This window comes from Perca flavescens, chromosome 20, assembly GCF_004354835.1.
Source record: "Perca flavescens isolate YP-PL-M2 chromosome 20, PFLA_1.0, whole genome shotgun sequence".
In the NCBI taxonomy this organism is placed as follows: Eukaryota; Metazoa; Chordata; class Actinopteri; order Perciformes; family Percidae; genus Perca; species Perca flavescens.
Genome location: NC_041350.1, coordinates 22,721,197 through 22,747,954, shown reverse-complemented (window position 1 = coordinate 22,747,954; position 26,758 = coordinate 22,721,197). Strand labels below are relative to the sequence as shown.

Below are 26,758 nucleotides of genomic sequence, written 5' to 3'. Positions count from 1 at the left end.
AAAAGGTGTATTCATTTACATACATCACAGTCTAACTGTGCAGTGAGTCTGCTTTTGACTCCGATTTGAATAATGGTTGCCAGGCAGTGCTATAGATGTGAAAGAGGTCATGGCCATATCATTTTGTTCTTCTCCAGGTGGACCTAGGAACTCCATCCTTTCCTCACCGACTGTTGAACACTGTTTCCAGAAGACAGGCAGCTGTCATCGCTGATCTGGACGCTTTCCTCGCTAAATCCACCGGACTCACAAAGACTCTTTAGACTAAACTGTCTCCAGCATGGAGTTAGTCTGCCTTTTTAAATTTGCACCTGAAATGTATTTACTTTTTGTATTATTCTAAGAGCACTGTTGTATTGTTTCCCAGTTACAAAGTTGAAGCAGCTTTCTTTTTTTATATGAAGGTATTTTTTTGATAAGATATTGAAACTGTATTTTTGTATATTTGTGATGTACATGAATGCTTGTAACAATCATAATCCTATTTTACCAAAGATTGATTAGAAGTCTAAGGGACTTGGCATGACTCATGCTGTGTAGCCTCGGATAGTTAGTCATCAAGCTGTCTAAGCCTAAACAAAGTTACCCCACCTAATCGATCCATTCATGTGATGACCTATTTATATTATAATATTTATAAACTGATGAAGTATCAGCTATTTAACTCCCTTAATTCCCTGTTAGCAACATGGTGTCTATTGAGTTCTACCATATTGTAACAGCCAAATATGTTAAAGTCAGCAAGGACATCCTAGCTAGAGAACCTTTAAATAGAAGTCAAAGAGTCGGTCAACAGATACACTGATTTGATGTATATCTACTATATATATCTATTTTCACCTGTGTTTACTTTCTGGATGGATGGATGGATGCAGCCAGCTTGTTCTTAGAGGCACATATCAATATAGCTGAGATTAGGCCAATATACAGAAGGCAGTATAACATTGTCTGCGTCATGCAGTTTTTGCAAACACTTAAATGCTTTGTTTTCACCTAGACAATGGTGGGGGGGGGGGGTCATTTAGATATGACTAAATGAAAGCTGGAACACTGAGACATACTTAGGGTGGAAAGTATTTGTAGGTCAGTTGAGTTTATTTTGCATGCATGTCAACTAAGGAGACACCTAAATGAAGGAAATATGAACATATGAAGGAACTATTTGCAAATACTATGTACTGTAACCCTGATTTGTATGTACTTATATCATCGGGCACTGCATATTTTAGCCACTCAAACACCTTAATTCTGCAGAAGATTTACGTCAAATGTCCTTTAACATTTTTGCAGCAAAAGGGGGTATGATCAGAAAGTATATAAAGGGACTGTATGACAAATTATTAGGGGGTGGTGTAAGAAAAGGGGGAGGTAGTCTGGCTTTTTTTTGGGAGAGCAGGGGAAGGTCTTTTATTTATTTCCTGTCCTGAATTTTATTTCAGCCTTCTTTTGCAATATAGTTAAAAGTTCAATATAAAGACCGCATTTTAAAGGTTTAAAGAAAACATTAGGACCCCTGAGGAGGGCCTTGCAAAGTGAAATATAAGGTTCAACTACCTCAATCATTTTCCTACAGTCCCTAAGCTATGTGGTGTATTGAAGAAATCCTAAGAATTATTTAGTCACTCTTCAGCTGTTATTTTTAATGTATAGGGAGCTGCACATGTGAAACTACTCAGCATCACTATCTCGCTGCAGGAAACGAAACAGTTTAAAAACAATTTTTGTATCCAAACCAGCAGCTTGTGAGTTGGAAAGTTGAGAACTTTTAAAAAGTCAAAGGGCAGGATCCCGCCTGCTCTGTAACTGACCTCTGCTCTCCTTTATTTTAACTTTTAAAGCTGCAGTAAGATATGGACACAATATGGTACTCTGAATCTGCATGAGCTAAGGCCTTTTTTTGACCAGTTTCTGAAGTCTGTCGTATTTATTTTGTTCCTCTTGCCTTCAGTTGGAAATGCTGTTGAATGTTTTTTTTTATAGTTGTGTTGGGGTTATTTTATGAGCATGGTGCTGTGTTTACAGCGGCTTGCACAAAACTTTGAATGCATTTATTAATTTTGCATATTAAAAAGTGATTTTGTTTTTGTTTGCACAGTGTTGAAGCTATGCAGACGCTGATCACAGGCAGGACTGGTCTCAGTCCCGGCTGGGTCAGCTTTACCCAGATATGAAGCCATATTATTTACAGTAGTTGAAGGTTCAGGACATTTTTGGTAGCGCTTAGTTTATGACTAAAGATGTTCCAGGGGGAACCAAAGAGAAAGAGACAAATACTGAAGACACCGAGTTAAGGAACATAGTGACAACTTTTTGTACTGTTTTCTGTTTCTATAGATTTTTAAGTGCTTGTTTCATTTTGTAAAAAGCATTGTTATTTATGTTTTGACTATGTGTTGTAAATGTATTTTATTATAAACACCCTGCTTCCTGTTGCTAATAAGATGTAATGTGGCACGTCCCGTGTGTTTGGCCATTTTTTATGAATGCAATGCATATTTTAAGTGAACTGTTGTTTTTCCTTATTTTTTTTTTGGAAAGTTGGAGTTTGTGTGAATGTCTGTTCCCCAAATTATCCTCAAGTGACAACACAGTATATCAGAATCTTTAATTCCTTCATTTAATCATTTGCAATTAGTCTAAGTAGCCCTGGGTATTGAACCTCTGTATCTTTAGTGCTGATTTAAATGTGCTTTAAGCACAGAATATCAAACTGTCAAGTACCAAAAGCTGGCAGGGAACGCTTGCTCCTATTCATACTCTACTTTCCCTAATATATACAGTTGTCTTCTTTTGTTATATAGAAAAAAAATTATTTTGTAAAAAGAAAATTCTCTGTTCCTCAATGTATCTTTTTTGTGCTGGTATGGATAATGGGGTATTGTATCGGCACTACTATCGGAACATGTCAAACGATACCCAGCACTTATTGTAAGCAGTCTACACCTTTTTAGGTTTTTATTAGTTTTTGGGTCTTGAAAGGTTATTTAAATGAAACCATCTGATGGGGCATCACTTGGTGGAACTGCCAACAGCTCATAGACATGAATCCTGACAGGGGTTTAACAATGCTTTTTCTTTTCTTATTTATATATATAAAAATGAATCATGTTTTAATGTATTATCTTCATATGAAAAGTAACTATATTAGTCAGATAAATGTGGTGCACTAAAAAGTACATTTCCCTCCTGAAATGTAGTGGAATTATTAAAGCATAAGCATAAAATGGAAATATTCAAGTGAAGCATACACATACTCCAATAAATTGTACTTAGTTACTTTCCACGACTGATGTCACATTACCTGACAGGTGTTTTTTTTTCCTCTGGTGTAACTGATGGACATCCTTTGTAACGTGAGGACATGTGTCCATGCCCAGACCTCTCTCCTCTGCACTGCATGTAAAATGGCACGCAGAGGCAACAGTGGAGGTGACATTTCTGAGAGGGTGGGTGTTTGTGCGATTAGAGCTGGGGTGGAGTGGATTGTGGGGTGGGGGGTTGTACAAGAGATCAGAAGTGTCTCTGCCATTTAGAGTCACCAGCTCTTGTCAGGAATGTGCGTCCCCTGCGCGCACAGATCATGTACTGGATGCGCCCACTTTATTTTTAACCCGGCAGGGTGGGTCAGTCGCTGGCTTTCGGGAATGACCGTGGAGCGCGCGGCGCCTAGAGCCCCTTTCCCTTGTCCCCCGTGCAGGACCGTGTCCTCCTCGCGCTGTGGAGACCTCCGTCCACTCTGACCACGACCCCCGCTGCTTCAATGGGATTATAATTGGTTTATTGGCAGGGAGAAGACTCAAGATAAACACGTTCGGACAGGACAGCATCCAGAAGCAAGTAAGTGTATTTTGAAAGCATAGCTATAGTTGCGCCATTGTTAAATGAAATTATTGATCTTTGGCCAAATAGTTTCTGTCAGCGGTCACTGACTGCTATTTGTTTGCCGTTGTTTGTAGTGGAGTTAAAAGTTTCCTCCAAACCACCTGTTGGCCCAGGCTGACATGTTAAATAATGACGTCGTTTTTCAAAAAGCTTTTTTTTTTTTTTTTTTATATGGATGTGTTCTGTTGTTAAAATCACTCGCTTTTTTTTTTGTTTTAGTCAAGCTACATCTTGAGTTATCAGTTTGTTATCTTTTAGCGTAGGCTTTAAGCAGGCCTCAGCGAGTCGTTGGAAATGCGCACAATGACGTCAGTGCGCATGTTTGCGAGTGGAGAAAAAAAAAAGTGCGCTCTCCAAAAGTTGTCTTATGTTCAGGAGTGGTGGAGAAAGTATTTAGATACTTTACTTGAGTAAAAGTTGTGGTACTGCACTATGAAAATACTCCATTCTCCAAAGTCAGTGGTGGAATGTAACGAAGTACATTTACTCAACTACTGTAGCCTACTTAAGTACAAATTTGAGGTACTTGTACTTTACTTAAGTCTTTTCTTTTCATGCCAGGTTCTACTTCTACTCCACTACATTTCAGAGAGAAATATTGTACATTAACACACGTAGTTTATGAAATATGATGCTTTATTATAAATTAAACTACCCAACAATAACGGCTTACAAATCCAGCTGAAATGATTAGACCATTAATCACTTAGTTGATTGACAGAACTGTTTGGATCGTTTCCAGTTTCTAAAATGTGAGGATATTTCGGCATTGCATTGGGGGAATTGGTGGAATTGTTGGGTCTTTGTAAATTATAGAGTGTGGTCTAGACCTACTCTATCTGTAAAGTGTCTTGAGATAACTCTTGTTATGAATTGATACTATAAATAAAATTGAATTGAATTGAATTGAGTACTTTTACTTTTCATACTTTAAGTACATTTTCCTGATGATACTTACATACTTTCACTTAAGTAACATTTTCAATGCAGGACTTTTACTTGTAACAGAGTATTTCTACAGTGTGGTATTAGTACTTTGCATATTTGTATATACTTTTGGGTGTAAGTGAAATCTGTGAAGTAGCTAGTAACTTAAGCTGTCAAATGAATGTAGTGGAGTAAAAAGTACAATATTTACCTCTCAAATAGAGTGTAACGCAGCAAAAATGGAACTATACTCAAGTACTCAGGTACTTCAAATTTGAACTAAGTTCCAGGATTTTAGTGAATGTACTTAGTTACATTCCACTGGTGTTAACCTAAGCCCAGGTGCATATGCATAATTGCATATTTCCTCTCATTTTCTTTCCTAAAGCACTCTACAGTCCATATCCCCTCCTTGATCGGAAACAAAGTGGTGGCTCACGAAAGAACAGAAATATAAAATGTTCACTGAGCGAAAGAGACGTTCCCCCTCATTCCCCTTAAAAGGACATGTGTGTGAGTGTGTCACCATGTCTGGACGAGCTGGGACTTTTGTGTAAACACGCCACAGGAATAGTTTACTATTGATTCCCAAAAGCCAGGCTCAGTATTGTTGCAGTCAAAACATTATTGAACACAACAAAGGAACCTTTTTCTCACAGCTTGTGTACATAATCAATGTACAGTATGGATTATGCCAGAGTGTTTGTATGCTCAGTTCCCCCAATGTTTTTTTCCTCATATCTTGTTGAAGTACATGAGTAATAGTTGGTTTGATGTTATTGGCAGTTTGAGGAGAATTTTAGAGCTGCAAACTCACTCAGTCCAATAACCCCCCCTCCCCCTTCCACCTCTCCTTCCATATTGATCTCTGTCTTTGTGTTTATGTCTCAGATTTACTCCCTGCTCCTGCTCACAGGCCTCCCTCTCCTCAGTCCAGTTGCTGCTACAGTTTCTCACACACTGTAGATCACACATCTTGGCCACACCCATCTCTTATTTCATCCTCTCCATCTGACTGCATGCTGCTCAGATTAATGTGCTCACTGCTGGCCAGCTAAAAACACAGAGTTTACTTACAGCTGGGAGCATTGTTTTCACACTTATATTCATCTCGCGTGCTGATTTGATCTTTACATTGTACACATTTGTACAACGTAGTTTTGCGCTAACCACAAATGAGGGAAATTCAAAATCACAAACGGCGAAAAAGCTTATCATTAATAAAAGTGTTTTTTTTACACCTTTAGAAACAAGGGATTGTTTTGTTTTTATTCTAACTCAGCAAATCTTACGAGTAAAAATCTCATTCACACCTGTTAACCTTTTTACAAAACCTCGTGCGGAGCTGCATCTGCAGAATGCAGTATGAGTTTTGATAAAAAGAATTGTAATATGTTTTCTTTTTCCTGAGGTCAAGCAGCACTTAAATATCTGGAGAAATTCCAGCCGACATTTTAATCATCCCTCTTGACATTTATTTTACTTCTGAGAAATTATCCAGCGCCTCTTAGTCATCATCGCACAATGTGCAGCAAGAAAAATTATGAAATACTGGACCATGTGCTGAGGTCTTTATGGTGATATAAAGCAATACAAGGTGGTGCCAAAGTGTTATATCGTTTGTCTTATAGGCCAATAATAACATAAAAGTTTGTATTTGTATCAACCTCACATCAAATTTATGTCCAATACCTCATAGTGGTAACAACGATAACATTACTTATAATAAGATTACTTCATTTATGTTTTAATGATGTTAACTTTCTGGAATTCAGACAGGTAGTGCTGAAACTATTCGTTATTATCTCGTTATCAGATGGTCCCTTGCCAGAATATTAATTGTCAAAAGGTTAAATTGTATCATAATGGGCGCCCGGGTAGCTTACCCGGTAGAGCGATCGCCCAGATATAGAGGTTAATTCCTCCACACAGAGGCCCCCTCTCTCTCCCCTTTCATATCAAAGCTGTCCTATCAATTAAAGGCGGAAATGCCCAAAAGATAATCTTAAAAAAATTATATCATCATATCATTGCATATTTTGGGCTTTTTGACTGTTAATTGAATATAACAAAGGACTATTTATCATTATTTAACATGTTATAGACTTACCAATTAGTAAATCAATTAGGGCTGCAACTGTAGGTGATTATTATAACTATAAAATGTCACAAAAGGAAATTGTAAAAAATCAGAATTTTTCAAGGCTCAAGATAAAGTCTTTAGGTTTCTTGTTTTGTCCAACCAATCATTGCTTGAAAAATGATTTTAATCACTTATCACAATTGTTGCAGATTATTTTTCTGGTCGATTCATCTGCTAATTGTTACAGCTATACAATAAATTGAAAGGTTAGTGGATAATTAAAACAACTGTTGGTTGCAGCTGTAATGGAAACTAGTTTCCAGTACAGTTTTTGTTAGAAATCTGCATGTGCATTGTAGGCATTTGCATACTGTCACTCCAGCTCAGCACTCTAATTATCGTGATTTCATCTTATTGTTGGTTTTTAGACTTTCATTCTGCATTACAGCTGACAGGGTGACCTACTGTGAGTGAGCTATATAAGAGCTGTGTCTCTTGCTCAAGGACACTATTGACAGACACACACACATTGCTGTGGCAAGGCAGTGAACTTTCTGTCACAGGATTGTCTATAAGTAGGAGACCAGCTTGCCTTTAAAACAGCTTTAAATGGAGCCGAGTACAGTCTAACTGAGTACATGTCCCAGCTCACACACCTAATTTGCTGCGGTTTGTGTTTGGAAGCAAGGAAGTCAGCTTGGAAGTCAGTCAGCCCTTCCACACAGTTACAGTCCTATAGGTTTTTGTAAAACGGCTGACGGCTTGTGGATACAGGTTTGTACAGCGTGTAAAGAGGGTTTGTGCAAATTGAGTGCGTTGTTCAGTGTTCCTGTCCAGGTTGTGTGTGAGGTGATAAGGGGATCCCCAGTGGTGGGTGGAGCGTCCCGGGCCGATAAGAGCCTTCTGCAGAGGAATGATACTGAGCAGGATGAGGAGGAGGGAGACCTGTAGGGTGCCATTATTGTGCACCACTGAGGGCCTCTTCTCTGAATGCACCTCTGTAGTCAAGTCATGTCAGCAGTCAAGGAAAGTAACTAAGTACATTTACTCAAATACTGTACTTAGGTACAATTTTGAGGCCCCTGTACTTTACTTGAGTATTTCCATTTTCTGCTACTTTGTACTCCACTATAATTCAGAAGCAAATATTCTACTGCTAGTTACTTACCATCACTGTAAAATCACAAATATACAGTAGAATAAATAGTGATTGTTATCTCTAATTATTAAGTTATGAAAAATATGTCAAAAATAGTTGGTATTCAGCTTGTTGTACTTAATTAGTACCACATGAGGCCACTGTCATGTTCCTTTTTCTCCATCTTTGTGTACCACAGTATCAACACAAGTTGTATTCCCCGCCTTATTTCACCTCATGCACTTATTTTCAAAAAATACCTACCAACGGAAGTGCGCAAACACACACACACACACACACACACACACACACACACACACACACACACACACACACACAAACACACACACTCGAAGTTTAAACTATGCGAGCTGCATCATTCAAAAAAAGCTGGTTTCGTCATGTTCTCCAGTACAGAGGGGTTGCCCTCCCCCTGTGACATGATAAGAGAGCTATGCTGCACCCAGATAGAGAGCTATCTGAGCTGCTACCCTTCAACCCGCCATTCCACTCAAAGAATACACAGACACACTGCAGGGTGACAGTTGAGCAAAGTGAAACGCACAAAATGGAGATTGTGAGGGGCACAGGAGCTTGTGGGGCCAATTTGAAAGCTATGGTAGGCAAGGTGTCTATGTAAAAATATACCTGTAGTGTATCACATCTGAGACAACAGATTTCTTCAAATTTCAAAAATGACATTCTCATGCCAGGTATAGATACAGCCCCTCCCCAATAGGGTTGATAAATTGAAACTTAACACCAAAATACAAACTAAACTGCAGCGAGACAGTGTTTTATCCGATTAATTTCTTAAGTAATCATTTGGTGTTTAAAACATCGGAAAACAGTGAAAAGTTGTCCTTACAATGTCTTAGAGGCCAAGGTAATGTCATATATGTAACGTCTTTTTTTTTTTTTTTTTTTCTTTCAACAGTCCAAAACTAAAATTGACTGTACTGTAGGAACAACAGCAAATTCTCATAGTTGCTTATCTGGAATCAACTGAAATGTGGCACTAATTGTTACAGCCCTACAATTTGTGTCTGATATAGTCCACAAAAAAGTTAAATTACTTCATTTAAAAATCCAGAAAAATCCAGGCCATGAATATGTAAATACGGTTAAATTAGTGTCAGTTTCAGATTTGTAAGTGCTGAACCCCAGTTTATCATCATAATTAATCATAATCACCTCTACTGTCTGTCTTCCTCCTCCATTTCATTCCATTCCAGTATTCACGGTCCATCCTGTCACTTCATCCCCTCCACACCCAGACTACCTGAGGACGCCGCCTGCCGTCCCCTCACCCGCTTGCCACGCTGGCTTCCGCCATGACCTCCACCACAGACTTTGACAATGCGGAGATCACGCAGCAGTACAGCCGCATCAACACTCGCTTCGATGCCACTGACGAAGAACTCGACAATGACAACAGCTCTGCCAGGCTGTTTGAGCGCTCGCGCATCAAGGCCCTCGCAGGTGAGTGCATGCATAGTAAACAGGCTGTGTCCTTTCTGAGGCATTTGTGTAACACATTTTTGAGATGACAGTGTCTTTTTAAGAGCGTGGGAAGGGCAGAAAGGATGAGCTATAATGGGTGTCTGTTTAACTTTGGCAGGTTTGAATGTGTCACTCACCTTCACTTAGATTTAGTTGAAAAATTACATAATTCCCACTCCGGGTGACCTTTGATTTTACTCCAAGGCTCTTAGCTAGAGCTCTGCAGGTGTTGTTGTGTGTGTTTAGTGTGTGTACATGTTACTCGTGGTGTCACTCACCCCCAACAGCTGAGCCCTGACACTGCTCCGCACCCTCTGCAAGTACTGTAACTGGGATCGCTTGCACATTCCCAGAATGTCCAGCGTCTGACCGAACTGAACAGCTGACTTGCCCGTCTGCCTCCCGTTGCATAGATCTCTGGCATTTCTGGCTAAGCTGGTAAGCTGTGACCCACCTGTGGGGTGGCTGCTTGGAGTTTTTAAATAGTTTCTGCATTGGAAGGAAGCGTAACATAGATGGGGTGTTCAGGGTCACACCATGGTAATTTTTTTGTAAAGTCGTAGACACAAGAGAGGTCAGCCACAAGGCTGTAAAATAAATGAATTTAGCTCTGTGGAGAGAAGGCACTTCTGGGTATTGTTTGACGCATTTTGATACTAGTACGGATATGATGGCTGAGTTTCAATACAAATGCAAAAACACAATTTTTTTTTGATACCTTTCTTTGGAATAGTGTTGTTGTTTTTCTACAAACCCAAAAGAAGCTAAATGTCTAAACACAAGTAGCTACAAGAACATTGCCGATATAAAACAGTTTTGATTTGAACTTCTGGTGATATTCCATATTTTTCGTATTGTTAACAAATCACCTGAAAAGAACAAAACCAACTACGAATTGACCCCACCAACAAGTCTACACAAGCCTGTGTAGCCAAAACCTGATATGTATTATTCCTCTGTGCCATACACACACACACACACACACACACACACACACACACACACACACACACTGATGTTCATTTTGAGTCAATACCAGATGAACCTGCTGCCATAAAGCGACAAATCCGCAGCTAAAAATAGTCCCCACCAAAAACACTATTTGCTGTTTGAGTAACATTTGCTAAAAACTATAGTGGCCAGCTTTTTTTTAAAGAGTTTACTGAGTATTTAAAAAAACATATATATGAAAAGAACTGGCGTGCTCAATTCAAATGTCTATAGAGAATAAATAGTGCTGATCTGTATATCACAAAATTAGTAAATAAAGTCGTCTGCATTTGCAATGAGAAGATGACGTAGCATTAAGAGCGACTACGGTAGCGAGTACAATGTAAGGCCGAAATTCCGCGTAAGGAGCTTGGTTGGGGTAGTGGATACAGGACTTTCACCCAGGAGACTGGGATTCATGTCCCGCATGTCAAGTTTCTTCTTTTCCGTGCCGTTCTTCTCGCGTGCCATGGAACCGTAAGCCCACCCACGACCTTTTCCTGAACCCAACCGTCCCGTTCTTCCTGCATGTCACGGAACCGTAAGCCCACCAACAACCTTTTCCTTAACTTGAGGGGCCGTGTTTATTTCACGGAATTCTTCCGTGGGCCCATTACGGAATGTTTTGCGATTCCGTGAAACCGCCACAGATTTTGAGTTAAGGGGCCGTGTTCATTTCACGGAATTCTGTGAGATCAGGTTGAAAAGACCATGTCCCACAGTTTATTGACCACTGTGGGCAGTAAAAATACCTACTCCGCAGTGCTGTGGAGTAAGGTCTGGCAATGCGAGACTACTAAAGTAGCTACCCAAACAAACTGTAGTACTACCCTTAAGATGGGTTCCGCCATCTATTCCGACATACCCCCACTCCGACATTGACGTCTAATTGTCGGAGTGGGGGCACTTCCATTGTTTTCAAACGTCCCACCACTCCGACAATTTTTGTTTCCATTAGGGTTAAGGTTAGGGGTTAGGGTTAGGGAATAGCAGCATGTTGGAGTGGCGGCATGTCGGACTGGCAGCATGTAACCCCTTAGGATCAAATGTCGTCTTCCACATATGTGAAATGCGAACATACACTCGCTTGAACATCGTGTTCATGTGTATGCACTGTTTCCTGTGAATCCCTTGTGACTTGGTATTTCCACTATAGATAATAAAAACGTATATCTGCAGCAGTGCGTTAGGTCAGGCACAGAGTACTGATGATCAGCTGCTTCATTCATGCCTCACAATTGACTTCACAATTGCTACCAACTGACTAACACCATCCAATGCTCGTCTAACAGGGTGTATATGGCAGCTGCAGCTCACTCCACCAACAAAACTTTCTCCTGCTTTAAGTATTGTTGACTTCAGCAAGAATTATATGGGGGGGGGGGAGTAGTACCCCCTTAAAATAGCAGAGCCTTTTCCCGCCAAAACTTTATAGCCATTTTCTGTAAATGGCCAATGCCTAAAGACATACATACATACATTAAATGGCTATTGTTGCAAAAATGCTGGTCATAAATAGTATAAAAAATGAGGTTTGGTATAATGAAAATCTGAAGGATTACAAGTTCAAGAATTGTCTGATTTGAACATTTGATGCTAGCTTTCAGTGTTCGATGCTACGGAATCTACGCACACATTTTGGTCTAGAAAGACACAATAGTACGTATTATGGTTTAATATCAAGCCCAATATCTGGGTAGCCAAAATATATGAAGTCATGTCCAGACCATTTATCTGTTAGAGCTTTCACCACTTTTCTTGCTGTCTCTTTCTGTCTCTTTAAGCGATGAAGGCTTCTGTGTGGGTGTTGGTGATATTGTGTTAGAGTGCTGCTGCACTGATGTTTCTGTAATGCAATCAGTGTTTCCTGTTACCAGAGAGAAAGACACAGAGAGAGAGAGAGAGAGAGAGAGAGAGAGAGAGAAGGAAGAGAGGGAGGAAAGTCAAAAAAGAGGCAGGAGATGAGAGATGCTCTGAATGTCGTCGCTGCTGATTTACAGCTTGTGAACTGAGAAATATGCACCCAGCATGCCTTCAGAGCACATACATAACGTAATGGATATCCAGCCACTTACACTACTCCTTAGATACACCTAAAAAAGACACCTTCCTTTAAGATGGACCGTTTTATGTTGGATTATTGGCACAGGAAAATACACTTCACATTCAGTAATGTCACGACTGTGTGGGAGTGCTGGGTAGAGGGAGGGAGTCTTGTGTGCATGTGGACGTATTAAAAAACATATTGTATGCATGGATGGGGCTGGAGAAACCACTTTAAACTGAACTGAAGGCTGCCTGAGCCCTTGTGCCGCCTGAGCGTGGAGGCATAGCATCATCACGGCAGCAGTGAGGAGAGAGTAAGAAAGAAAGAAGGAGGGAGGGAGGGAGGGAGCAGGAGTGAACACGAGAGGGATCTGGAAAGGAGGACAGAGAGCCAAGAGACAGAGAAGAGGAGAGACGTGGAGTGCCAAGCTCCTCTGCTGGCTCCAGGCTGTGTTGTTATTGTTGTGTTTGGGGGTCAAGATGAGCAGCCCGTGCCTGCTGCGCGCTGCCCCTATAAGCCAACCCCGGCTCCGAGAGGTCAAGATCAGCCTGAAGGCCAGCAGCAGGGACACCACAGCCATCCGTCGCAGCAGCGGAGGGACCAAGGAGGCTGCTGTCCGGCCCTATGTCCCACCGGAGAAAGAGGCCCCTGTTCGGGTGGGCATGAGCATCAGCCGGAGCAGGAGCACCCCACCGGTCCACCGGGCCCAGAGACCTGAAAGTAGGAAGGCAACCAGGGGAAGCAGCAGCAGCAGCAGCAGCAGGAAGCAGCTGGAGCCTGAACACCACTCGGAGAGGAACGGCACTCTCATGCACGTGCCTCTCGCCGTGGCACCTGCGGGACTCTGCCCTTTCTCCTCATCCTCTTCCTCGTCCTCCTCCTGCACCCCCAGACGTCAGAGGCTCTCTCACCTTCACCCTCCCCCCGCCCTCCTCTCCTCCTCCTCTTCCTCGTCAGCTAAAAGTATGAAGCGGGCGCGCTGGCTGAGTTACAGCACCTCCAACATCTGTTTCAACTCCATCCTGGACGGACGCTTCAGACAGCTGCAAGGTACGGCGTCCCGATGGAAGAGCCGTTTGTGTTTGTTTGTGCATTTGTGTGTGTTTGAGAGGGAGTTTGTCCATCCTTTCCTTCGTCACCGATGAGACAGAGAGAGAAAGCACTTTTCCAATCATGCCCCTCCCTTCCCCAACTTGTGTTTGGGTTTAGGCCAGCATGGGCTCGCAGGGAGGTTGGGCTGTGATGTGAGCAAGTGTGAGGTTAGTTTGTCATCCTGTTGTGAGAACTGGAGAAAGCTAACAGCAAAGAAAGTCTGAGCTTCCATTGGCCCTTTCATTGAATCTATAAGGTAGTCATTTATTTATTTTCAGGAAGCCGTAGCTCTGCCCCAATTGTTCACTGACTTGACTTGATTTTGAATAATTCATAGACAAACTCCTAAAAAGGTTTTGATGGTTTTCCCTCCAAAGGTAGTGTTATGCACTCTTATGTGCTCCATTTTCTTTATGACAACATATTCATCATTTTAGCTTGTCACCTTTTCTCCATATGGCCCTTACCCTTCGCAAACTGTTCCAAAGAACAAAGCAAAAGTGTGTTTTGATCCTAACCTCCTTTTAGCCCTGAATGATTGCGTTGGCACTGTTAAAAAAGAATCAATTTCTCTGGCGGTTTAACTTCTCCCGTGCTTCTCCTTCCGCCTGTGTTATTAAGGTTTTAAAAGAGAGGTTTGCCGTCACTGTGGATTTTTCGTTAGCTTGCACTATGCTATCCAACTCCCTGATGACAGGAGTGCATTAGTGAGAGGAAGAAAATGGAGGAGATGATGCAGGAACAGAGAGGGGAACATGCTTTTTTATTGCCTCTGCTAGATTTCAAGTACAGACTGATTCTGAAGACTGCATAGTCAACTGATCCGTGAAGCGGCAAACTTCTGAAGCTTTCCCAAATTAGAGTGTTTTCTTCGGAGCCAAGCGTATTGATCCACCAATTACATTTCATGAAATGTTCTTTGCTTTTTATTTACCCGTTATTAGGGAGATCTGGTCAAGACAGTAGAATCAAGGTGGACAGAACAACAATAACAGAAAAACATAAGCGATAAATAGAGAAAGAGAAAACAGTTTGCTTTGCATTTATTGATTTCAACCATTCATCCATTTTCTTATGTCTTTCTTGGAGTTTGACACACTCATTGGTGTTGAGTATTTTCTGCTGCCCTGGTTGCACAAAAAGTTTTTTTTTTTCCCTCCATCTTGTCTAGTTGATTTTTGATCTTTAACCTTTTGGCTTTCTTCAGCTGTCTGAACCTTCCCCTTCAAGTTTTTGGGCCCTTGGTCGCCTGTTTACTGTTACAAATACAATGTTTTGCATGACTTTGGCCCCCAATTATTGTGAATGTATGTTCTTTAAGCAATTGTCAAGTTTTCTTCTTCCCTAGATTTTTGTCATTTTCAAACTTGTAGTCTTCAGCCCAAACTGACGCTGACTCAAGTGACATGACGAGGCAGTTTATTAAATTTAACGCAGCTCCCTCTGAAGCCACAAAAGGCTTCAAATGACTTTTCTTTTTTTATGTTTGCAATAGTATTCTCCAACACCTGTAAACAGACTTTCCTGGAGCTCTAACTTAATCCTTACGAGTCAGAATACTGGTAAGTTTTGTTCTTTACAACATCAAGTAACCTTGACAGCCTCTAATGTGCATTAATATGATGTCGCAGAATGTGAGTCCATTTAGCAAAACCTCCCACAATTCATCTTGTCTTGAGGAAGCGTGTAAACAAAGCCAACAGAGGAGTTGTTTCATCTAAACTCCTGGACAGGCGTGTTGATAAAGACATGGTGTCATGGCTGCAGGACAGGTAGCTCTGGCAGGGCCATGACTCAGGCATGTAGCAGGGTGCTAGGTGACCCACTGGGCTACATCCAGTAAGAGCTGACTGTGGGAAAAGACGTATCAGGGTGTATACAGGGAAAATCCATCAGCATGAATAAGTCATTGGGCTTTCACTGGAGTCAAAGAGTGGATGAGAGATAACACAGTAAAAGCATGTGAAACAGAAGAATGTTTAGTAAGGCTGGCACTGATATGCAGGAAGAAGAAGCCAGTAAGTTGGTAAAGGAACGCAGCACAGCAGTGACAAGACGCTGCTGCAGTCCAGTCAGTGAGTCAGAAAAGTTGGATACTGTATAGGACTGCTGCACTTGTTCAAAAATATTTAATTCATGTAAAAAGAATGTATGACAATTGCAGCTTCAATCATTAAACATACAGTGAAGTTGTGGTTAGCCCTTCGTCTGAACTACTACAGCTACTTTCCTATTCATGAATTGCATCTAAATGTGTCATTTATCTTTAAAAAAAAGACAAGTGCCCCTTTGAGCTACACTTCTGCCATGATTGAAGTGAAAATCATACAAAAAGTGTAGCGGTCATTTACACTAAATCTAAAACACCAACTTTGATATGAAACCTTAAAGCAAAACTAGCTAAAGTAAGCAAACTTAATAAATATATACATATTGCTGTGTAACTGACATTACTGCGTCTGTTTGCTGACTTTATGACACTTCTCTACTTGTGGTACTGTAACAATTATATAACACAGCGTACCTCACAGGGAGACATATGTGCCAATTCCTGCTTGTGGACTTGTTCTACGTGACGTTTATTTTTATATCTTTTTTTTTTTTTAAGATTATTTTTTGGGCTTTTATTTTAGAGCAGCTGGAGAATGACAGGAAAGGGGCTAGAGAGACAGAGAGGCCTCTGACACACAGCGAAAAAAAGCAAATTAAATTCAATGTGTTCAGAAAAGTATGGCCTACTATGTAAAGTATAGTATATTAGTTGTATATCCCAAAAGCAGTACAGCGACACGATAACTGGATGGGAGACAGCACTGGGCAGCTAACCCAAATAATGGCACTCATAACAAAAACCTCAATATCAATATGTACAGATTAAAGAAGTAGAATAACACTCAGATTGTAGAAGAACTGTAGAAGACCTGGAAAAGACAACACAACCAACGTATATCTTGATATTAAGACGATATTGAATCTTATATCACCCAATAGTTTACATATTGTATTGATGTTCTGCTCTACAATAATGCTACTGGAATTTTCGAGGTTTAACAGAACTTTGTTTTCAGACTTATCGCTAAAGGCTTTGTTCAGCAGCGAGCGCACACACACAGAGCTGTTGTCATATCGAGCTTGTTGAACTACTCATCTGGAGACGGCTCAGCGAGGTGCATGCAAGCAAGGATCCTCCTTCCCTCCTCCCACTCCTCCTCCCCCCTCTGTTGTCCCATGCTTCCTAAATGGCCAGGAGCATCAGTGTGCACTCCGTCTCCTCTCAAGGTCTTGTGACGTGAGACGATACGGGAGAACCATGTGCTTGTTTCGGGGATGTGCTCTAATTGTCCTCTTACTGCCTCCACTGTAAAACCCTCTGGAGGCAGCGCCCCAAATAGTTCAGAAAGCATCTATCACAGGTTTTACTGCACATACAGTAGAGGTGTCTTGTGGACGCTTTTTTTGTTTTGACAGATTATGATGCAAAGGTTTGGGCTAAATCACTGACACCCCTCATGGAGCTTTGAGTTATTTGCATGTTTTAATTGCCATTACTTTTTCATGGCATGGTAATCCGTGTCGACCTAGTGGAGCGGTGTGTGCTGTTGTTCTGCTGAGGGGAACAGAAAAAGCATGATTTATTCACTGTCCTCTGCTGCGTCATGTGTTTTACATACAATAAACGCTGGTTTCTTCTCTTTGATGATGCTAAGAATGAAGCTGGTGCTTTATTTGGTGCTTACTGGGTCATTTTCAGATACTGTAGGTAATGTATCCTGTTCTATTTTCCTGGTTGAGTCTCTGTAGATTTAACCTGGAAGCCTGAATTTCAGTCACTCACTCCATTGCTTTCTGTCTGATGCTTCATGCTCTCTACCACCTGTCCTCTTTTTCTCTCCTCTTCTTCAGTCTCGCCTCCCTTCATTGTCTCCTTCTTTACCTTTTATCCAATATCGTTAACTCCTTCTCTCTACTACTCTTTCCTGTCTTTCCTCCCTCTTCTTCTCCTGGTCCTCCTCTTTAGCTTGTTCCTTGCTTGTTCTCCACAGCCTGGGGTCTGAATCATTTATTACACCAGTCATTAAGGATGCAGTCCTTTGCACTCCTTAGTTTGCAGTCAGATTTGGGTTCAGGAATAAACAAGGCAAACTGTGTATCAGACGGACCGAGGGGAAGTTACATGTTGCAAGATGGTACGACTGAGGGGAAAATGTCTGTGTGTGTGTATGTGTGTGTGTGTGTGTGTGTGCTGGGAGCTGTGGGCACAATCAAGGTAACTGTAGTCAATCATCTTGCATCGCCCTTCTGCCTTCCTTGCTCCAGATTGTTCTAAAATATTCTAAATAAGAGCTTAAATCAAAAACTACATTTCATAAACTAGAGCTGCAACTAATAATTATTGTCATGATTAGATCAGTTATTTGGCCTCAGCAAAGAAATACCCAAGTTTCTGCGCATACCTTTAAATATCCTGTTTATAGTCCAGGAATACACCGTTTGAAAAGTTGGAACCAGTGATGTTTTGTCATTTTTACATAAGAAATTACCTTAACTGACAGCCATTCATTACAATTGCCCAGCTAATTTTCTGTCAATTGATTGTCTCAGCATTAATATCCAGTATAAGAAAAACTTATATCCAGAATAAGAAAAAAACAAGTACAGCCCAGTATTAGTTACTATGAAAGTTATGAGATGTGTAAGACTGTTATTATCATCATAACTGTAATAGTATTGTTTATTGACAAGTCATATCATGATTATATGATCATATTCTGACAATTCCGTTGTCCAAAGGAATAATTCTAATTTGAGATAAAACTGCAAACTAACTAGACGTCCTGAATACATTACATCTGTTGCATTTCCTTTTCCTATGCAACATTGTTTATCTGTATTGATCTGGTTGAATTAACTAATCGATAAAATAAATAAATAAATAATAAAACTAAGTAAAAAAACTAAATTAACCAAGTTTTCATTGAACACATTAACTGAGTTTACTGTTAAAATACATTTATGAAACATCAAATTCAACATCAATGTGATAATTGTATATGTATTATGCATATATTAGCCTATTATATGTTCATTATAGATGAGTTTATGATATGTTTTTTATATCTTTGTTTATATTGTGACATTGATTTTTATGATATTGCCTAGCCCTTGAATCACCTTTAAATTTAACATGTTGGCTAATTAATATGGCAACGAGAATCTTCCAATATCTATGTTTAATATGTTGGAATGAAGCCTTACACAAATGTGTTAAATATCATGTATGCATATGATGTTGTTTAATTTCTAGAGCTAGATTTATAAATCAACGGGGTTGTTATTAGCTTATTGCAGATAGATCATTTTTGGTACATTTGGAGGCAGATAAGTTATTATAAGAAATTGCAGTCGAGAAATGCCTTTTTAGACCATTTATAAATGGTGCTGCTGCAAAATAATTTGTTCACAAGAAAGCAATAACAAGTTGTAAAATTATAAAACATCGTGCTCAGTACAGTCACAGTTGCATTATATTCTGTGCATAAGAGAAGGTCGGTTAAATCGTGCAGGACATTTAATATGCTGACTAAATGCAGACACAACCCCCAGTGGCAAGCACACACCCACTCACACCACCCCCGTTCCCATTCACATTAAGTGTGTCCATAGACAAAATAAAAACAAAAAAAGAGTATAGTACTTTGGGTCATGCTGATATATGGTCCAATAAAAATTGTTTTTTAGTTTTGCTGCTGAGTAGGAGGCACATCTGCCGTGCTCTGAGATATTATTTTTAAGTGTGATTCCGGCAAGATGTGTCACCGTGTAGGCAACGCTCATCCTCCCAAAAACCTGTCAGAGTCTGACACTCATACTTTTCTCTTTGCTGTCATTCCTGAGCTTTAAGGCAAAATTGCAGTCGAGGAATTTCAGCATAAATACTGTACACCTATGCTTAACTGTGCAGAAACCTTGTGTGTGTGTTTACTTTTTATGCATGTGATGTTATTATGCAGCACCACTTCCCTATCTACTCTTAAGGGAGGATGAGGAGACAAAGATGGGTAAAGTTAAGCTTTTCCTCGGGGAGTTTCTGTATTACATTTGCAGCAGGCCTGTCTGCAAAAATACTGAAGTCATATCAGTAATCATATCAAGCCTTTCAGGTTAATATCCAAAGCAGGAGTCACCAATAATGACTACGATAACTGAGCAAAAAGGTCAAAACTTTCAGTATTTTACCAGCATTTCATTAATGACGTACTGCTCTAATTACAGTAAAAGAGATGCACTGTACAAATATATGGCAGGGATAACAAGACTGGTCCAGATCTTGTAAAGTGGTCTCAATTTTAATGTATCCCCACTTGACACAAGTGTAACAGTAAGCAGCACAGTGACAAGGCTGACCATTAAATTGACTTTAATTGAAGTTTCAGTTATGGACATTGATGGATTACTGAACAGGGCCCTAGGTGACTTCTTGTTGGAAAGTCACAGAGCTCAGAAGAAAATGTAAATGGGATGTACATTTTCTTAATTCTTAATATTGAGTATCTGCCAATCCAATCTAACCCAAGATTCATTTTTTGTTTATTTTTCCTTCATACTACAGCTGCACAGCATACTAAAGCTACAACATTTCATTAAAATACAGTTAAAATTGGAACATTTAAAAAAGTAATTTAAATCTGTTCTTGTCCATCATGTTTCGTTTGATGGTTTCCCATAATATTTTGTATAATGTTCTTTAGTATATTGTAAGCCATCTATGAGGAGTGTCAGTGTCTATCAGCTGTGGCAGGAGGCTTTGAGCAGGAGTCAGACAGCCTCTTCTCATCTCCAGCATCATTTGAATACTTCTGCTTCGCCTGCAGAATGTCAGTGCGGGAGTCTTGCTCCTTTAAGAGGGGTCAGAGGCCTTTTGCATGTCTGTGCCCAGGGGCCCGTTGTCTCATAATCAGTCCATGGTTATGTAAATCATATTTCTTGGAGGCATGGCTGATGTGAAGGTAGAAATACTATTATTGTGTGAGTTAGATTAAATCATTGGAGCCACAGAATCATTTTAATGTTGTGTTTTTCCTCCTGACAAAGCTCACTATAGATAGCTGGATATGTCCAGGCTATATTCTTTTTTCAAAGCTTAACTATGCACTGGGGATTAATTTAACCAGTAAGATTTCTCTGTTTCCAAAGCAAATTCAACTCCGTGGCCTCCATCCATCTATCTATCTGAACAGCCCTTGAGCAGGACAGTTAATCCCTAGCAGCTCCAGTGGTGCTGTTCTGTAGATGTGTAAAAGTTATTTCATTATTCATGGAGCTCATGTTCTTTCTCTAACTTTGTGCTCCCATCAGATGAGCGTGAGGCGGTTCAGAAGAAGACCTTTACTAAATGGGTCAACTCCATCCTTTCCCGGGTCGGCTGTCGCATCTCTGACCTCTACCTGGACCTGCGGGACGGACGCATGCTCATTAAACTGCTGGAGGTGCTGTCCGGCGAACGACTGGTAAGAAGATACCCCGTCAAACTTTTTTATACATTTTTCCCCCCTGTTTACCATTTGTTTTATTCCTCTCTCTCTCTCTCTCTCTCTCTCTCTCTCTCTCTCTCTCTCTATCTATTTCTCTCTTGTGGTCACTCTTGCCTTTATAATTGTGCCTTTCTTATGTCTGTCTTCAGCCAAAACCCACTAAGGGCAGAATGCGTATCCACTGTTTGGAGAATGTGGACAAGGCTTTGCAGTTCCTCAAAGAGCAGAGGGTTCACCTGGAGAACATGGGCTCCCACGACATCGTCGACGGCAACCATCGCCTCATCCTCGGCCTCATCTGGACCATCATCCTTCGCTTCCAGGTAAACTTGGCTACGCTGAATGCTCATATTTAACTTTATTTCCTTTTTTTGTTTGTTGCTAATTTGAATCACTTGTCCCTTTTGTATTTCTTTTTTTAATATAATTTATTTATTTTATCAGATACATGGAATACTATCTTCAAAGACTGAAGATGTTGAAAAAATAAAACTTTTCTAAAGCTGGGTACTATTAACTTCAAGTAAAATTACAAGGACAGCTTATATTAGTCCACTTTAATGACAAAAACATTGGACAATTGAATATACATCACTTCACTCTCTTTTCTCCCTGTTATTCTCTTACAGGCAACGTGAGATGTAGTTCTAATCAAAACACAAAAATATTAAACTTTGCATTATATATAGTCACCATTCCTTCAACTACCTCCCTCATCATATTACAGCAGTAGAAGAAACAATTATCTTCCTGACAACAGACACACTCTTTATCAGCACTCCTTTAGATTTTCTTACATCTAAAAATGTCAATATTACAGTTCTGGTCTGAAAACTCACATTATGTTAAAGTTATTTAACATGTCACAGTCTTCAAATAACATGATGAGCTGGCCACATGTGGAGCCCGACCACAGTTCAAATATAACTGTAATATATGTTATTATGCTACCGTAGACTATTGTATTAACATTACTGTAGTACATTATGACTTAGTACTCATTTTTATTTGCATTTAGTGTACAATCTGCTGTGTGATAATTGATTAGTGTCATTTTTAGTGTGTATGCATGCAGTACAGAAACAGTTTCAACTGGCAGCAGTGGGATGTTTTTGACTTTTTCTTTTTCCTCAAATGAGATGCCTTCAGATTCCAATATTATCTGCTGCAAGAAGCACATCCCTAACATCAGAACATGTCTGTTTGACTCTTTTTATCTTCTTGGAGGGGGCATATATTTATTTTTAATTTGACAGCAACATTGTTATTTTTAGACACATTAGTTCAAACAATATGGCCTCCTGCATAATTCAGCCTTTTTGGAAAGAAATAAATAAAAAAAAGAAAAGAAAAAGAAAGGAGTTGACTCGGTCCTCCTGTCTGTATCTTTTCAGTCTGCATTAACCAAGGAGAACCAAAGCTGGCTAAATTTAGCCCTCTCTCAGGGCCTATCTCTCAGATCACATCACTGCTCTAATTACTGGCCCACTGTGTGGGAAAATAAGAACTTCAATAATTACCCCCCCTCGTTCTATCAGCTGGACCCTATAGGTTTAGATTTGTGAGAATCCAATCTGCTAATATCATAGCTGACATATCACTTGAGATTAGTTGTGTTGTACACAAATGAAACCCTACTCGTGTTATAATAAATTATGTATTTCAAAGGGGTATTTGTGCCACTTTGCCCAAATGTTTCCCTACTGCTGCGTGCTATTAGCGACATGCTCCTATCAGTGGAGTTTTTGTTCTCTGCTGTGGATTGTTCTTGGTTGATTGCAAAGCTTCCAGTCATTAGTTAAGTTTCATTATGTATCATCCAGCTGTGCTTTTTGTTTTTATTCAGATCCAGGACATTATTGTGGAAACGGGACAGGCGGACCAGAAGGAGACGCGCTCAGCCAAGGACGCTCTTCTTCTGTGGTGTCAGATGAAAACGGCAGGGTAAGTGGGAGCTGTTGTAAATACCCTTTGGGAATTAGTATGAGGATCCACTTCTGTGCACAGCTGTAAATCTTTTAGTGGTTAAAGATCTTTTAGTTTCTGTCTTCAAATTCAAAACGCACCTTTAAAAAGCTTTTTAAAAGCTTTTAATATTTTATTGTATGTCTTGCGCTGCTCTGCACATGTATTCTTTTAGTTTTTTCTAGGTTCTTGTTCATTTATTTAATTTGTTATGTAAAGCATCTTTGATCTTGAAAAGTGTTCCATGAAAAAAAACGAGTTACTATTTTTATTATTCTAGTATGTATGGTTGAAAATGGATTAAAAAGTGGGTCATAGTCATTATGTTTAATAAAAAAAATAGTGAAGCACTCTTTAGTTTTTACTTTGATATTAAGAAGGAATTTAACTAAATGTGCATCAAAGTCTATATCCACTCAGAGTTTTTACATTACCCTTTACAGAATATATCTAATAATCATAAAGCCATAATGATTACTTACTCCAAGCAATATTTTGATATTTTTGGAAATACAATTATTCGCTTTTGTCGCAGAGAGTTAGATGAGAAGATCAATATGAAGTAAATGCTAGGATACAATTAGCTTGGCTTAGCATAAAGACAGCTAAAAAAAAACAGCTAGCCTGCCTCTGTCTAACATAATCCACCTATCAGCACCTCTAAAACTCACTAATTAGCACGTTATATCTCATTTGTGTAATTTGAATAATACCAACATGTTTTGGTTTTACGGAGGGGTTATGTGCTTGTGGGCTGATTTTGTTACCTGGGACAGAGACAGGCCAGCTGTTTCCCCCTCTTTCCAGTCTTTGTGCTGACCTAAGCTAACCGGCTGCTGGCTGTAGCTTCATATTTTGAGAGTGGTATCGATCTTCTCATCTAACTCTCTGCAAGAAAGCGAATAAGCAAATTTCCCAAAATGTTAATCTATTCTTTAAACCTTCATTGTGTAATTCTTTGAGTTGATTCTTAGCAAAAAAAAACTTTGTTCTTTCACAAATATGAGCTCATTCATGTGTAATTACTTCCACCAACTAATCAAAGTATTCTCGTAAGCGTAGAATCTGCCATTCAGAATCACTCAGAATACATACGAGCGAGTCGCTGAAATGACGGCCGCCATGTTGCGCCTCCATCTTTAAAATACATTAGCCAAAGAGGGACATACCTCCACCATTTGCGCAGTGGCACCGTGACGAATGCCAAGGGGAGATTACTCGCCAGGGAAGCGAAAAACAGAATTAAAACAACAACGTAACAGGCAAAGCAACAAGACCAAAGTTAATATTGGAGTGGCAAGAACAGCTGTGTGTAAACGATGGAGATACTAAGAGCTAATTTCGGGTTTGGCCACCGTAGGAGTTAAAACGCACTGGGAATGGGAGGGGTTCGAAATTAATATTCAGTTGGTTGTCATAGACAATTTCACTGCTAGATGGGAGAAATTCTTACACAATGTAGCTTTAAGATTAAAGGTATTCATATGTTTAGATTTGTGAGAATCCAATCTGCTAATATCATAGCTGACATATCACTTGAGATTTGTTTTGTTGTACACAAATAAACCCTACTCATGTTATAACAAATTATGTATTTCAAAGGGGTATTTGTGCCACTTTGCCCAAATGTTTCCCTACTGTTGCATGCTATTAGCGACATGTTCCTATCAGTGAAGTTGAATGAATGTGATTTGCTAGCTTTGAGTGGGATTCTGTCATATTTTAGAATCTGTGCCTCTACATTTTTTTTTATCTTTTGAGCAAATCATAAAATGCCACTGGTCTGAGTCTGCTCAGGCCTGAAGCTATGGAAATATGTGCTTCATAATTGCTGAGAATGTTGAGAAGCAGAACCGATCCCAGACATTGATTTAAAACAGCAGCTTCTCAGCAATGTCCCTTAGGCTCAGTCAATGAGGTCCCATGGCTTTTGTTTTCGCAGATATCCCAATATCAACATCACAAACTTCACCACCAGCTGGAAAGACGGCATGGCCTTCAACGCTCTCATACACAAACACCGGTAAGAAGAGATGATGAATGGCCAAATCCACTCTCACAAGCTCTGAAATGTAAACGCTCATGAAACCCGTCTGCTCAGTGTCTCTCCACCTCATTCTGCTTCTTCTCTTCTTCTCTTTCACCGTCTCATTTTCCTCTTTTGCTCTCTTGCGCTCTCCATCTTTCTCTCTCAGGCCTGATCTGGTGGACTATAACAAATTGAAGAGGTCCAACCCGACCCACAACCTTCAGAGCGCCTTCAATGTAGCAGAGCAGCGGCTTGGCGTGACCAAACTGTTAGACCCAGAAGGCGAGTGACTGACGGAGGCTGTGCCTTTATGTAGAATAAATGTTTAGGAGTTTTAAGCCTGGTGGAAAAAAAAGACCTCAGGACCAGAGATGGTTTCTGGCTTGGCTGTAACTGACTTGTCTGCCGTGTTTTGGTTCTGTAGATGTGTTCACAGAGAACCCAGATGAGAAGTCCATCATCACGTATGTCGTGGCATTTTACCACTACTTCTCGAAGATGAAGCAGCTCGCTGTCGAGGGCAAGAGAGTTGGAAAGGTGAGATGGAAGGATGACGCACAGTTATGACAAATTTGTAACACAAGTTTGTTCCTGCTTCCCTGATTGTCTTCATCCTCCTTCTTTAGGTTCTGGATCACGCCATCGAGACAGAGAAGATGATTGATAAGTATGAGACTCTGGCGTCAGATCTGCTGACGTGGATCGAGCAGACCATTATTGTGCTGAACAACCGGAAACTTGCCAACTCGCTGACTGGAGTTCAGCAGCAGCTCCAGGCTTTCAACACCTACCGCACTGTAGAGAAGCCACCCAAGTGAGTCGAGCCAAGACAACATTACATTACTCTCTGTTTCTATTCTGATCTGTTCTCTTTGTCCAGTGCTTTTTAATCTTCAAGAGAAGAAGAAAACATAACTCACCTTTACAATATTAAGCACATAAAACAAAAATATCAAGAGTTACAACGAAAAACAAACAGAAACTAATTGTAATTTACCACCACTTTTCAACACAAACTCTGGACAACTGGTTCAAAGTTTTATATAAAATCTAGTAGTAACTCTTTTCCTTAACGTTGCTTTATATGGGGAACACGATCATCATTTAAGCACATTGACACAGAAGAGGGATCACTGTCTTTCCAACAGCTTTTATTGGCTGCTAATAAGTATATTGCAAATAGTTGGAAGCTATTCTTCTATATAACCTAGCTATTATTAGGTTAAGTTTTGTAATCAATCTATATATAAGCATTCTTTTGTGTGATATGTTGTTTTTGGTTGGGCCTCTATCCAGCCAAATTCAATCAATTTTGTATAAGTTGAAAGTTACAGTTAACAGTTATTCGAATCCATCACTGTTTTCATTTTAAAAATAAATATTATAGCATATTAAAACATATATTCTTTTGCATTATCTGTTATTTCCATATTCAGTACAATCTATACTTCTGCATTTTGACTTCTGAATTTTGACTTTTTTACTACAGACGTATTTGATTTTCTATGGATCAACAAACAACAAGTAAACATCAAACAAACAGGAAACAAATATTAGACCCAATGCTGAT

The 26,758-nt window shown here is 39.9% G+C and overlaps 2 protein-coding genes across 2 annotated transcripts in view; both read left to right on the top strand.

The window, feature by feature from the left end:
- The window catches only part of stard9 (StAR-related lipid transfer (START) domain containing 9), a 46,229-nt gene extending 43,723 nt beyond the window's left edge, over window positions 1-2,506 (top strand). The window contains exon 32 of the mRNA XM_028565652.1: window positions 138-2,506. Coding sequence (XP_028421453.1) covers window positions 138-263 — 126 coding nt within the window. The 3' untranslated portion in view covers window positions 264-2,506. The remainder of the gene's footprint in view (window positions 1-137) is intronic.
- A 1,022-nt stretch (window positions 2,507-3,528) lies between these two features.
- The window catches only part of sptb (spectrin, beta, erythrocytic), a 75,832-nt gene continuing 52,602 nt past the window's right edge, over window positions 3,529-26,758 (top strand). The window contains exons 1-9 of the mRNA XM_028566721.1: window positions 3,529-3,837; window positions 9,266-9,512; window positions 21,019-21,170; window positions 21,344-21,517; window positions 23,041-23,138; window positions 25,102-25,182; window positions 25,355-25,470; window positions 25,613-25,725; window positions 25,815-26,002. Coding sequence (XP_028422522.1) covers window positions 9,365-9,512; window positions 21,019-21,170; window positions 21,344-21,517; window positions 23,041-23,138; window positions 25,102-25,182; window positions 25,355-25,470; window positions 25,613-25,725; window positions 25,815-26,002 — 1,070 coding nt within the window. The 5' untranslated portion in view covers window positions 3,529-3,837; window positions 9,266-9,364. The remainder of the gene's footprint in view (window positions 3,838-9,265; window positions 9,513-21,018; window positions 21,171-21,343; window positions 21,518-23,040; window positions 23,139-25,101; window positions 25,183-25,354; window positions 25,471-25,612; window positions 25,726-25,814; window positions 26,003-26,758) is intronic.